Source organism: Panthera tigris, chromosome A1 (genome assembly GCF_018350195.1).
Source record: "Panthera tigris isolate Pti1 chromosome A1, P.tigris_Pti1_mat1.1, whole genome shotgun sequence".
Classification (NCBI taxonomy): Eukaryota; Metazoa; Chordata; class Mammalia; order Carnivora; family Felidae; genus Panthera; species Panthera tigris.
The window spans coordinates 225,596,287-225,609,551 of NC_056660.1; the positions used below are offsets into that span (position 1 = coordinate 225,596,287).

General features: G+C 42.5%; 1 protein-coding gene across 1 annotated transcript in view; it reads right to left on the reverse strand.

Moving 5' to 3' along the window:
• Window positions 1-13,265, reverse strand: part of FBXL7 (F-box and leucine rich repeat protein 7) — a 388,279-nt gene that overhangs the window by 276,023 nt on the left and 98,991 nt on the right. Inside the window, exon 2 of the mRNA XM_007092923.2 lies at window positions 8,052-8,141. Coding sequence (XP_007092985.2) covers window positions 8,052-8,141 — 90 coding nt within the window. The remainder of the gene's footprint in view (window positions 1-8,051; window positions 8,142-13,265) is intronic.

The following is a 13,265-nucleotide window of genomic DNA, read 5'->3' on the forward strand; positions in this document are numbered from 1 at the left end:
TAAACAGACGTGTTAACCTGATCTTTAAGGTCAGACTGTGTCCAGGACTGCGAAAGGCAAATATTTCCAATGTCGGGTTATTCTTTCTGAAACGTTGCTCCCCACCCCCTTCCATATGCCCTTTTTTGCCTCACACGAGCCCAGAAGTGACGCCTTGTAGTGTAAAACCCTCCAAAGAGCCCAAAGAAAAGTGGTGGGTACAAAATGTCATAGAACGGTGGCCTATTTGTCATTGACACTTCCAATTATACGGTATCCATCGAAAACCTAGTACAAAGAACGTGCAGCCACCCCGTAAATAACTATTTTAGTGAAAGACTGGATGGTCAAAGCACTTTGGGAACATACTCAATGTTGTCAGGGAGGGGGCTCTTTAGAACAAGCCCCATTTTTTCCCCACGTGAACCCAGATGGCTTTTTTCCAACTCCCGACTGCGTTACACGCTATGCGATATGTTCCTCTCCACCGTTCTACCTTCTTGTCCACGCAGGAGAAGCCAAATCCCCAGCTGCCATGACACATTTCCCAGTTACTCCAACCCATGCCTCTCTCCCTTCCTCCCCAACTACAGCACGTTTCAGGCCACTTCTCAGGACACAATCCTACACCACCTACACCAATTACGATTGAACTGATGCACAGTGTTTATCCCACCAGTAATCGCTAAGGTTCTGGCAGCAGTGGGTCTCGCCATAAAATCAAATTCCTCCAGGAGCCAAAGACGTAACAGCAATACTTTGGAAGATGCCTGTTTAAGGCAATAGAGAATGAAGGGAATTCAGTAGCTGCAGGGTAGATGCCCCACCCGAATCCATTAAATGAAACCCAAAATTAGTTTTGAAAGTTCTTCAGGGAGAAGCAAACACATCCGAGGGTAGGGATCATTCTCTGTGCCACCAACTTGTGACTGACACACATTTTGAATTCTCCCCCTAAGTGCCTAAACAAATGTATTTAAACCTAGATTACATCCTTTAATAAATTCCCTTTGAACTAAATAACTGAGATTACAGATAAGAGAACTTAGATACGATCCAAGCCGTCATTGCAAATACACTTAGTTGTATTCAGATGAGCCAGAATGTCTATGACTGAAACATATCGATTATATATTGAGTTTTGTTTGGTTTGGGTTTTTTTGCAAGTGACAGAATGTAGGTGATAGAAAAACACAGAATAATTTTACACATGGGATTAGAATGCTAAAGATCTAACGTTTCCTCTCCTAACTCTACATAAAGGCACTGGCAGACTCTGGATGTCTCAATTAAGTATTACTTTAAGATGTCCTTACACACACACACACACACACACACACACACACACACACACACAGAAACCTAATTTCCTTTTGAGACTATTAAATGACATTTTTGCCATTCTGGATGATTCATTTTGGAAGATAATTCCCTTAAGAAATTAAACTTAGTTCTTGAGTCTGAGATGGTATTTAGGATTTCATTGTACATTTTTAGGCTTACATAACAATTTGATGGATACCAAGCTGATGAGTTTTCCACTGCTTAAACTTATCCTCAAGTGCAAATTTGACTTCTTTATTAAATCGGGCACACTGAATCTATAATATGCTCAAATCACCCAGTGTAATTGGTGCAGTTTTTCAAAAGTCACCCACCTTACGAGTAGGCAGTAGTTATTAAACAATGGAGGAAACTTGGTCATGAAACAGTGAGTTGCTAATTTAATTACCCAAACACATTAAACTTCAACGGCTAAAGCCCTGTCAGGTGTACCTAAATGATTCTGAAATTTTCAGAAATAGTTAGGTTTGAAATTTAATTTTTAAAGGCAAAACAAATCCTCATAATAATGAGTCATCACCTTCTTCATACATGGAGTAAAAGCTACTAATACCACATTTCTCATTTTGGAATCTCTCCCTCCCGTAAGGTCCCCCAACCACCCTCCCAGTTTGAAGATGTGTCATTTTAGAACTATTTTGAAAGAGACTTTTTCTATGCCATTTTCTTTCTCCACTTCTTTATTCTTTATTCCTCTTCCTGCATTATATGTTTTTATTTTCTCTTGTGTCATGGATGGAGTTTCATTTGATTATGCCGGCTTCAAGGCATAATTCCAGTCTTCCAAGGCACATGCTCTAAGATTGGTATCTTTCACCTGTGTATATTTCCAATTAAGGACTACATGGCTCAGTTTTAAAGTAACAAGAAGCAATGTGACTAGTCAGTACTTTTACATTATATGCACTGCAGATCCTATGTCATGATTAATTTAAATCTCACTTTCAAACCCTATGTCTGTCTGATGCAGTGTGTTAAGGACACAGTTATGGTAACCTGCAAATTAACCCTTCAACAGTTTAATACAAAGACAGCTTGGAATATTAACTCTTGCTTTCAACAACCAAGAATTTAAAGTAAATGTCTAGACGACACACAGACCACAAAAGGGTTTCCATGTATAATATTGACAATCTAGACACAATCATGGATTAGCATTTCAAAAGGTACGTCTCATGAGGACTTTCAAAGTATATTTTGATATAAATTCATAAAAATGATCAGCATGAAATTCTTGGTAATTCTACATGACAATTATAAAACAAGCGTTAAAAATAAATCTTATTCAGAACCGAGTGCTTATAACCATCTTTGTCTTTTACTAAATTTCCATGACTCTGGGCCACACTGACCCCTTCCCAGTCCCCCTGTTGTCATCTGCCAAATGAAAACCTTTGTATCCCATTCTCAAGAGTGACGTGACAATGAAGCAGTTGAATAATGACGTTCATGAAGGCAGCTGTTCATCATGAAGTAATATGTGTCCCAACAATGTTTGCTGAATTTGTTGGATGGGCAAAAAGGCTTTTAGGGAAATGGAATCTACCTTGAATTAAAAGCATCATCTTTCTCTTTCTCAGTGACTCCTGTGAATTTCGTTTGAGAAGTACACTCAAGTAGAAAGAAGATGATATAAGGAAGACAAAGAGAATAAAACAAAGCCAGATTCCTGGGCATTTTCAAACTAACTCCACTTAGCACTGGTCTCATTTGGGCACTGAAAACATGTTAACCCATGACTATATAAATAAACTGGTGACTTTAGGTACCGTGGAAAGAAGAGCACCACAAATCCTTGATATATCAACTCATTTCACGCACAGCTCAAATGAAACATTTTAAAATTCATTTCCTTCAGGGAGTTAATTAAACGGGCAACTTCACAAAACGATATTAGGTAAATTTTTTTTGAAACGCTATTTTATAACCAGGAAGTAACTTAAAGGTAGTGTTTCCATCTCCAGGTGAGAAGTCAACCTACATAAGTAGCTTGAGATCCTTTTACCCCTTCAAGGAGGTCCTCTCCTCCTAGTGGAAGTACCCGTCTATGTGAACCCCATCTTTCTCAAACTCTTTTGAACAGCCTGCCTCAGCTCTGCCACCAGCTCGAGATAGGTAGAGGACAAGAGACGCACAAAACAGAATTAAATAGCTTCACGCTTAGAAGGCAGCAACTTTTTTAAAGGTTAGGCTTTTTCCTGATTTGACCATCTCTCACCAAAACAATACCGGGTCAAACTCCTACTCCACAATTTATTAGGTGTGTAATATTGAGCAAATCTCTTTATTTCTCTGTGCCGCAGGGATTTCTTTGTAAAACGAGTGTATTAGATCAGAAAACTGCCAAAGCTTTGTAGCTCTAAAAATCCTATGATTCCATATTTGGCTGGCTTGATAACGACATTTATAAGCCATCGCACCTATAAATTGTGTTGTCAGTGAGTTCAATATCTGAACTTGAATATCTTTAGAGAGCAGCTGGAGGAAGCTGTCTCTTCCTCAGCCAATTACATTTGGCCTTTGAACTAAACTGTGTCACCTTCCTCCAGCTCAAGAGATGTCTGAGTTGTTGAGAGGCCGCCATTAAAGCCACACAGACATAAGCCTGTTCTGGGAAAGAAGCCCCAGCTCAGCTTCCTATTCCTAGGAAGCTTCTTCACGATCCATGTGTGCTATTCCAGCCATGGGCTGGACGTGACTTTCATAGCTGAAAGTCAAAGGCCATTGCTTCCAGTACAAAAGAGAACACCCGGGGATGAGAAAGACTGGAGGAAAAAAAAAAAGTATAAGAGAAAGAATAGCAACACAACTGGAAAGAATTAAGCTGTGGCTTACGAAGCTGGAATGCAGATTTTGTTGGGAAAAATGGAACGTTTCCAGCTTTCTACACTTGAACCCAAACCCCCGACAGTGTCAGGAAATCAGGAACTTAAACTGTCACATGAAATATAATGGGCTTTAAAGAAGGCCTATACCATTTATCAAGGAGAAAACACTGCAGGCTGCCAATTCCTTAATAGGGGTGTGGCTTTAGAATCACAAAATTAAAATGCACGAAGCTTTCGCCAGAGATTTTGGAACGGAAGGCTACCACTTAGGTAAAAAATACCACTGTCTGTGGGACTGAAACCAAATTGTATCACCATCTGTGCCCATCATGCATAGGAGAGGAGCCTTATGACCCAAAGTGAAAGAGTGGGAACAACAGATAGACAGCAAGGACATAAAGTCCTTACACTGATTAGAGTCAGTAAATGTGACCGACGTCTCAACCATTAGGCTTGGTGGCTCAAAACATAAATCGAAGCTAAAGTTAGAGACTCTTCGGGAAAAGCCTAAAAAAAAAAAAAAAAAGGTTTTGAGAAACGTGTGGGTCTATCATCTGTCATGTCTTGCAGAACTTTCCAGGAGAGTATGTTCTCTGAGGAGTCCACTCTGACCAGACCCCACGCTCTGGGCTGTGAACACTACTCGTCCAGGGACTCCTCATGATGCTTTCAGGGCTGTTCTGGCCCCAAGGCCAGAGCATCTCAGGAGAAGCTTTCGGCCAGCGGCCCTGCACTTTGGATGGCCAAGACCCATGCTCCTAAGGGGTCTTCTCAGCCCTGTTCGGGACTTCTTCCCGGAGGTGGGGGGGCAGCATTTTTCAAAGAATAGTTCGTGACGATTTAGATGGCGGTCTTCAGGTCACGCAGAAGCCACAACTCCCAACTCCCCTGTCATGTGTATGCTTCAGTGAGTTTTAGTAATGTACCGTGCTGTGCAACTTGCACCACGATCCGATTTTAGAACCCTGTCATCTCCCTAGTAAGTCCCTCGTGTCTGTCACAGTCAGTGACTATCTCTACCACCAGCCCCAGGGAAGCGCATGTTATGTGAGTGCCCTTCCCTCTCCTCAGCTCCCACGTCCTCAGTTCATGTGCCAACAGGCATCGCGTGGGTTACCTACACGCTTCCCAGTAGGAGACGATGACTCTGCTGTCCGCCGTCTGGTGGAGGCTGGGCACAAAGGCGCCTGTGCGTGCACACGCTCCACGCTGGCCGGGAAATTGACGTGATACCTTCCCCATCCAGCCCAGCAGGGCAAGGTCCAGCCCTGCTCCAAAAGGCTTCCAACCCAGCTATTACCGGTATGGCCACGGCTTTCAAAGGCTGCAGGAAAACTGGATACGGTCCTTCACCACATACCCCATTTTTATAAATCGCTATCACTCAGACCTTGAAACTGATGATCCTGCCTGTGTTTCTTGAAGAGGATATCGGGAAATTCAGAGGGAAAACAACCTTAAGAGGATCAACCGTGGGAGAAAATGACGATAGTCAAACCGCTTCTGGAAAGCCAGTTACACCACTCACCCAATATTAACAAGACAGGGTAAACACAGTTCTCGAAACGGTGGGAAGAGAAGCAGAGAAGCATTTTTTTAATTGGCTCCTCTGTGGCACATGTAAGAAACTGGCGTCCAGTCTCTGTTTCTTTGCCAGCACACCGCACACCGTGGTCACCAGGTGCTTTCTAGTAGGAGCAAACATGTGTACGACTGGCGAAATCCACTCTGGAGGTCACGGAAGGTGACACCCTAATCCTGAGGGGTGGATCAGGATTCTGTCACCTGCGCTTTGAGAAAATTAGCATTACTGTCGTGCTCCCATCTTGAAAAACCAGGCTGATAGTGAGACCGTTCTGCAGCAAACCTCCCTACGATGCATTTTAATTGTAAATGATACCCATGCCGAATTCATTTTAAAATACGTTTTTGTTTCACTGATTAAAAAACAGTAGCAAAATGGACTCATACATAGAAATACTAAAAAACACTTAATTTTGCAGACATGCAAAAAAAATGGACAGGATCTCTCATAGGGATGGGGTCCAGCCACTTAAGAGCTGGAAAAAAACAGTGCTATTAATTTAGCTCCATTGCTAAAAATGATTTCACCTGAACATTGAATTTTCCCATTTTTCTCCTGAATTTACTCTCAGAATGGTAGAAAATGCATTGTGACAAAAATATATAAAACACTGGCTGGGCCTGCATCAAAAGAATCTTCCTAAGGAAAAGGCAGAATAAAATGAAAATTTTAAATCCCTGTGGAGTCGGGGGTTTTTTTGAAGCATAAAAAGCAGACATTTTTAATGCATGAAGCCCCACAGTCCCTTCCCCCAACCCTTTCACCAATGTCCATACAGTTTTGTATTTTCCATTTTTGAAAAGAGAAAAGAGTAATATGAGAACTTAAATCTGGAGACAGAAACACACAGGGATTATCAACGTAAAGTCTTAACTTTCTGTCTTCACAGCCACTCAAATTAGCCAAACTATGACTATGACAAAATTAACTGTAATCACGATGGAAAGAAGTGATCACCTTACAAAAACGTACATTTTTGATTACAGAAGACCATAAATCAGTTACGTTGAAGTGATTTCCACTCGGGCTCCTAAGAACGGAGGCCTCAAAAGCAAATGTCTAGAATCAATTCACTTGACTTGCCCATTACCTTAATTGAATTTCAAGAATGCTCGTATTTGAATTAACAGGCAGAAAATTAAAATTGGATTTCTACCTGGTGCTTCGCTGCTCTGAGAAGAACACCCCACTCTGTTCGCCTCACCATGTTGGTAAAACAACGCTAAGGCATTTATACACCAGGGAATATAACCCGTTATAAAATCTCTTTATACATCAGCCATTTGAAACACAGCAAGTCAAAGAATGCCCAAAGAGGAGACACGCACAGCAGAGACCAGCCATCATCGTTCATGCACACGCTGTCATATAGGAGCAACCAACATCAGGTCAAGGGTACGCTTCCCAATATTGCAAGCAGCTTAAATGAAGCCTCCAAACAAAGCCTGGAAATGTACTCCCACACACCCTGCACACTTCAAGGAAGCAGGCTGCACACCCTGTCATGAACATCAGCCGACACCTCACAGATGTCTTACACTGGACCTGCGTTCAACAATTAATTTAGAAAGAACTCTTCTTCAGAAAGAAAAAAACTCACTTAATTGTGTTTCACATTAAAATAAAAACAACTAATTCCATAACTGAGGCAACCAGCCACTAACTAACTACCACAGGAACAGTCATTTCCACACCCAAGTAACGACACAAAAGCTTCCGGACTACGCAAAGCAATTAATTCCAACATCTGTTACTACATATAGTGAAATTCTGTATCAAGACCATCAGTGGAATGAATCTTTGTCCTGAGAGGCAGGACTTTCCACTTATTCTTTACATAATCAAACAAATCTCTTTTCCTACTTCCAAATATTGGTTAGTTCAAATTCTACAAATCACATGATCGTGACCTTCCGTTGCCAAAATCCTGAATTCCGAGTGTGCCTATTTTGAAAGCTCTTCCAGGAACTTTCAACTACAGCACAAGAATTTGACAATCCTAGTGTTTTCCACGCTGAAAAACAGGATCTATAACGTCACGGAGGCTCGCCCAACGTGAACCTATTATATATTCACAAAATAACAGCACTGCCTTAGAATTGAGACACTTAAATCCTATCGAAACCCCTTTATCGGGCAGCAGCAGCAAAGCAGCAAAAAAGAAACTCGAGAAACCCTCCGCCTTCTTCATTTTTAAGAATCTCATACGCTCCCACTCGGGAGAACAGAACTGAGACTCACACATTTTATTTGTCTTCCAAAAATAGCCAGCACTGTGAACACAGGGAGAGAGATAATGAAGACCAGATGCCTACCTTCACTGGTAGCCACATTCTTCTGGGCTTGGGTCGGCGTGTGATCTGTACTTGAACTCACGTCGGATGAGATGCTTGAGCTGCCTTTGCCTAGAGAAAACAGGAATGAGCAGCTTTTGAGTTTTGTGATTTCAGAACCGGACCATGCCTTCTACTCTGTCCCATACCAAGTCATATCACTTGTTTCCAAGAAAGGAGCCATAATACCAAGTATGGAGTTTATTAGGTTTCCTGCCTTATGCATTAAATATCTGACCCATGTAAGAGTGGAACTAAAGCCCTATTATAATATGGCTTGACTGTAAACTCAGACAAGATTATAAAACATACGATAACGTAATTTCATTTTGGCATGCACGTGAGTAAGTAAGGACATGTGGGAAACACATCCACGGCATTAATTTTTTATTTGCAACTATAAACTATACATTTCCCAGCAAAGGACAAAAGCACATCTAAGAATGAGGCATTACCCAAATAGTAAGAGCCTGCTAGCTCCAAATAGTTGTGGCATCTTTTCTTTTTATGTTTATTTATTTTTGAGAGCGAGAGAGACAGAGCACAAGCGGGGGGAGGGGCAGAGAGAGGGAGACACAGAATCTGCAGAAGACTCCAGGCGCTGAGCTGTCAGCACAGAGCCCGAGGCGGGGCTCGAACTCACCAACTGTGAGATCATGACCTGGGCTGAAGTCAGACGCTTAACCGACTGAGTCACCCAGGCGCCCCTATTCTTCTAACTTTTAAAATAAACATATACATTAATAGTGCTAAACATTCTCAAAATGTCACACGAGAGTCTGAAAATACGAAGCTGACTCACGGCCTCATGAAGGAAGTGCCAGTGACTGGCAGCGAGCAGAATTCTAAGATAACTCGCGTGGTACCTGCTACAGACGGAACGTGTCCGACTGCCCCCCCCCCCCACCACCGATTCATCTTAAAACCTAACCCCCAATGGGATGGTATTAGGAGATGGGACCTTTCAAAGGGTATTAGATCATGAGGGTGGTGCCCTCATGAATGAGACTAAAAGAGACGCCAGACATCTCCCTTGGTCTTTCCATGTTATGAAGACACTGGAGAAAGACAGGCATCTGTGAACCAGAAGGGTCTTACCAGACACCTCGATCTTGGGCTTTTCAGCCACCAGGGCTGTAAGAACTAAAGTTCTGTTGTTATAAACCACTAGTCTATGGTATTTTTTAAATAAAGTTTGTTTGTTTGTTTATGCATTTATTTATTTATTTTGAGAGAGAGACAGCAGAAGCAGGAGAGGGACAGAGAGAGAGGGGGGCAGAGAATCCCAAGCAGGCTCCCCACTGTCGGTGCAGAGTCTGAGGTGGGGCTCAAACTGATCAACCATGAGACCATGACCTGAGCTGAAATCAAGACTCAGGGCTCCAACCCATGAGCCTTGAGATCATGACCCAAGACAAAATCAAGAGTCGGAAGCTTAACAGACTGAGCCACCCAGGGGCCCCTATGGTATTTTGTTGTAGCAACTTCAACAGGCTAAGTTAGCTGGTGCTCATGGCATGTGCTTAGTAATCTGTTCCCTTGAGCGTGGGTAGAACCTGTAACCTCTAAGCAACAAATATGGTAAATATGAGGGGGTGTTGAAGATGCAATTAAATTCCCCAATCACTTGGCTTTGATCAAAAGGGAGATCATCCTGGGTGGGCCTGGCCTAAATAGGTAAGCTCTTTCCAAGAGTCTAGAGGAAAGAGACCCTGCCCGTTGGCTCCAAAGAAGCAAGCAGCTGTGAGTTCTACCGCTGCAAGGGAAACGAATTCGGCCAACACCTGCATGAGCATGGAAGAGACCCCAAGCCTCAGAGGAGCCACAGCCCTGGCCAATGTCTTGACTACATCTCCGTGACATCCTGAACAAAGCTCCCAGCAGATCCTGGCCCAGAATTCCATCCCCAGGGAACTGTCGGATAATAGATGTATCCTGTGTCCCGCTGCTCTGAAGTTTGTGGTGACTTGTCACACGGCGATAGAAAACTAATATAATGACCATCCAATTCTATCACAAACGCGCTCTTCTCGCTTAGCAAGTTAGGATCAAAACCCTTACATGCAACTGAGAAACACGTTCCCTGCGCAGTGATACGTGCCCTAGTTTCGTGGAGTGCAGTCACATCCAAAAACAGAGTAGAAAGTACAAAGGCACTTCAACTTAGGAGCTTCGGGGATTTGCTTGTGAATGTTGAGAGTACTGGAACAAGCCAAGTTCATGGGTGATATCACCTGAGCAGGGAAGTCAAAAGGCTGTTGTCTCCTTTCAGCACTGCCCGTTGTTCACTGTGACTCCTGACTCTGAAACAAGTCTGTCATTCCAGTTGTCCCGGCCCATTTCCCATCTTCCGCACTCAGAGTTAGCCAAGGTGACACATAACTCTCCATGAGTTTGTGTCTAGCCCAATTTTGTGGCCTGGCGGTGGTCGCCATTTATCTGCCACGGTCCACCTTTGGACAGGGTTGACAGGTTGGATGGGGTGTGTAGTTTGAAGCCTGCCGACCTGCTCTCTGACCTCAGTCAGCCCCTACTCGTTTTTGACCTTGGCCACTCATTTCTCCTCCAGGAGGCTCAGTGTCCACATGTGGTAAGAGAGATGGGTGGACTGATTCCCAGCAGCTTGGATAATCTGTGATCCTAGGAGTCCCTCACAGTGCTCCTTAAACCCGAGCAATGCCAACACTCCCTTTGATACGGCAAAAAGCATTATTGCCCACCACTGATGGAGACTTACATTATTTTTAGTATATTGGTATTTAGCAATGCACAAATGGAAAGCTAGAAATAAACTCCATACGCTTTAACTCTGATTCAACAATGAGACCAAAACAAAGTAACAAATTGAACACGAAAACAAGAAAGCCCATAAAATTCAAATTAACGGCATTAATTTCATGTGGTAGATGATGTTATTTTGCAGAGATTAAATTGCCTTTCAAAATGTTAATACAGTACGGGCTGCAAAAGCGAATGTTCTCTGGGTTAGGGCATGTCCGTGCTCCCCCTGGCCCGTGTGAGGGCTCAGGTGAGCACCACTTTCCTCCATCCAGAATCGGGAGTCCTCCCTCCCAGAGCAGGAAGACAGGTCACTGGGCCTTCACTCCGTCTGTTTTACTCATGATCTTTAAGTCTTCTCCTCTTTTATTCTTTATTGGCCCCTAGGCATTGAAATAGAACTCCTATCTTAAAAGATAGGCGTAAACTTGGACAATGAAATCTTGTGGCAGGACTCATCCATAAAGGGGAACCAGGATACAACGATTTATTATTTTCATGCCTGTCATCAAAACGAAAGCCCAAAGCAAAATAAATTCTAGAGGAAATTCTCAGACAGGTCTGAAAACAGAATGCAGACCCCCTCAGGGGACCACAAACTCCAATTTAAGAAATGCTGGTCTATGAAGAATGGGAAGAGGCTAAGAAAACAAGTAATATTATCAATGATATTAATAATAACAGCTATGTATACTGTGCTGTGTAGCCTAATAAATATTTTCTTCATCACATATTGACTGTGCCCTGCGGCTATGTTTTGCAATCACTTTTTCATTACTGCCCTCCCCCCCAAGGAACCTTGTTAGACATTTCTCCCAATTACCCCAAAAGATATTGTAATACCACCAATATACTATATATGTTATGCACTGCATATATACCTCTGCTTTTTACATTAAATGGGGTTCTCCCCCCCATCAAGAACCATTTTTTGTCCCTTTGAGAATATATGTCCTTTGACAGTAAAACACTGAGTATTTAACGAATTAACTAATTAAGGAAAGCAAGATCATAGAGAAATGCAGTCCATTCTTGTTATTCATGGTAGTTATGTTCTATAAAGCCACCCCAAACCATGCAATGACAAGAGTGGATCATTGCTTCTAGGGGAAAGACAGGGTTAGCTTTCTGCCAGCTGCTGGACACAACATTTTTGTCCACCCGTCAATACATACCCTTGTTTCATGTGTGTTTCTATTTAAAGACACCTTATACTGTTGATTGATTCGCACTGAACTTGAGGCCAACAGAGCTATACCTCAAGCTTAAGTGAACCTTATCTAATAATACATGTGAGACACCTCCCAACCTTCTCACACCTAGGAACGTTAGACAGCTCTTCAGCATGACCCTTGAAGGCCACCTTAGATAGTGAAACCACCAAAGAAATGTACACAAATCGAAAAACGTGGTGGTCAATAAGGCTGCAAAAAGGACATTTAGTCACAGCCGAAGAGCCAAAACAAGAAGACAGGCATCACCTTGTTCATCCCCAGCTGGGGACATGCACGTTGGGAGACTCAGATTTTCCTCACTCTGTTCATGTCCGCAAATGACCACGAAAACATGTATTGATTTGGGGGTTACAAATAAATTTCAGCAAGTAGACACATTTCCAAATATGGAATTCACAAATAGTGAGCATCAACTTATATAATCTTGTATTAAATATGGTTTCGCAGCTTTCATGTGGACCGGAGGGAGTATAGTCTGTAAATGACAAATCTCACATGTGGATTTGTAATTTACTGGTCTGAAGATTCAATAAAAATAACCCAGAAACAGCACTTAGGAAATACTCCACGAATCTTAGAATAAGTTCATATTTTTGGATGCTATTAATATGCTCTTTGTTTCTACCCTGCTTCTGGAAACATAACCATCTCCCCAGTGAGTTCAGGAAAAAGGTGTATGTTTCGGGGTGGGAAACTTATAACAGAAATGTTACAGGAGGAACTCAAGAAGGAATGGAGGAGGTCGTATGTGTCAAAAACAGGAATTGGAAGTACAACAATGTTCTTGCAAGCCAAGCTATGGCCTGAGAAAGATCATCCTACATTTCTTACCTTCAGACAATGTTTGGTTGAGTAACTGCTGTCTACACCTTGGCCAAGTTGACACATAAAACTGTCCATCAGTGTCAGACCACAAGAGTTTTAATTCCATATCTACCAGTTCCAAGCAACGTGTCCAGGAGAAAATCTCTCTAATTCTCTAACGTTCATTGTCTTTATCCATAAAGTGGGGATAAATGCAAAAAAAAAAAAAAACACTACCCATTTCCTCTATAAATGGGGGACTGTATCCACCCTTCAGTGTTTGGGGACGTTGCTAGGAGGAATAAACGGGATTCGGCTGGTAAAGCATTCGATCATGCCCATGGCTGTCAAGAGCCCACCCTGTGATTGTTTAGTACTG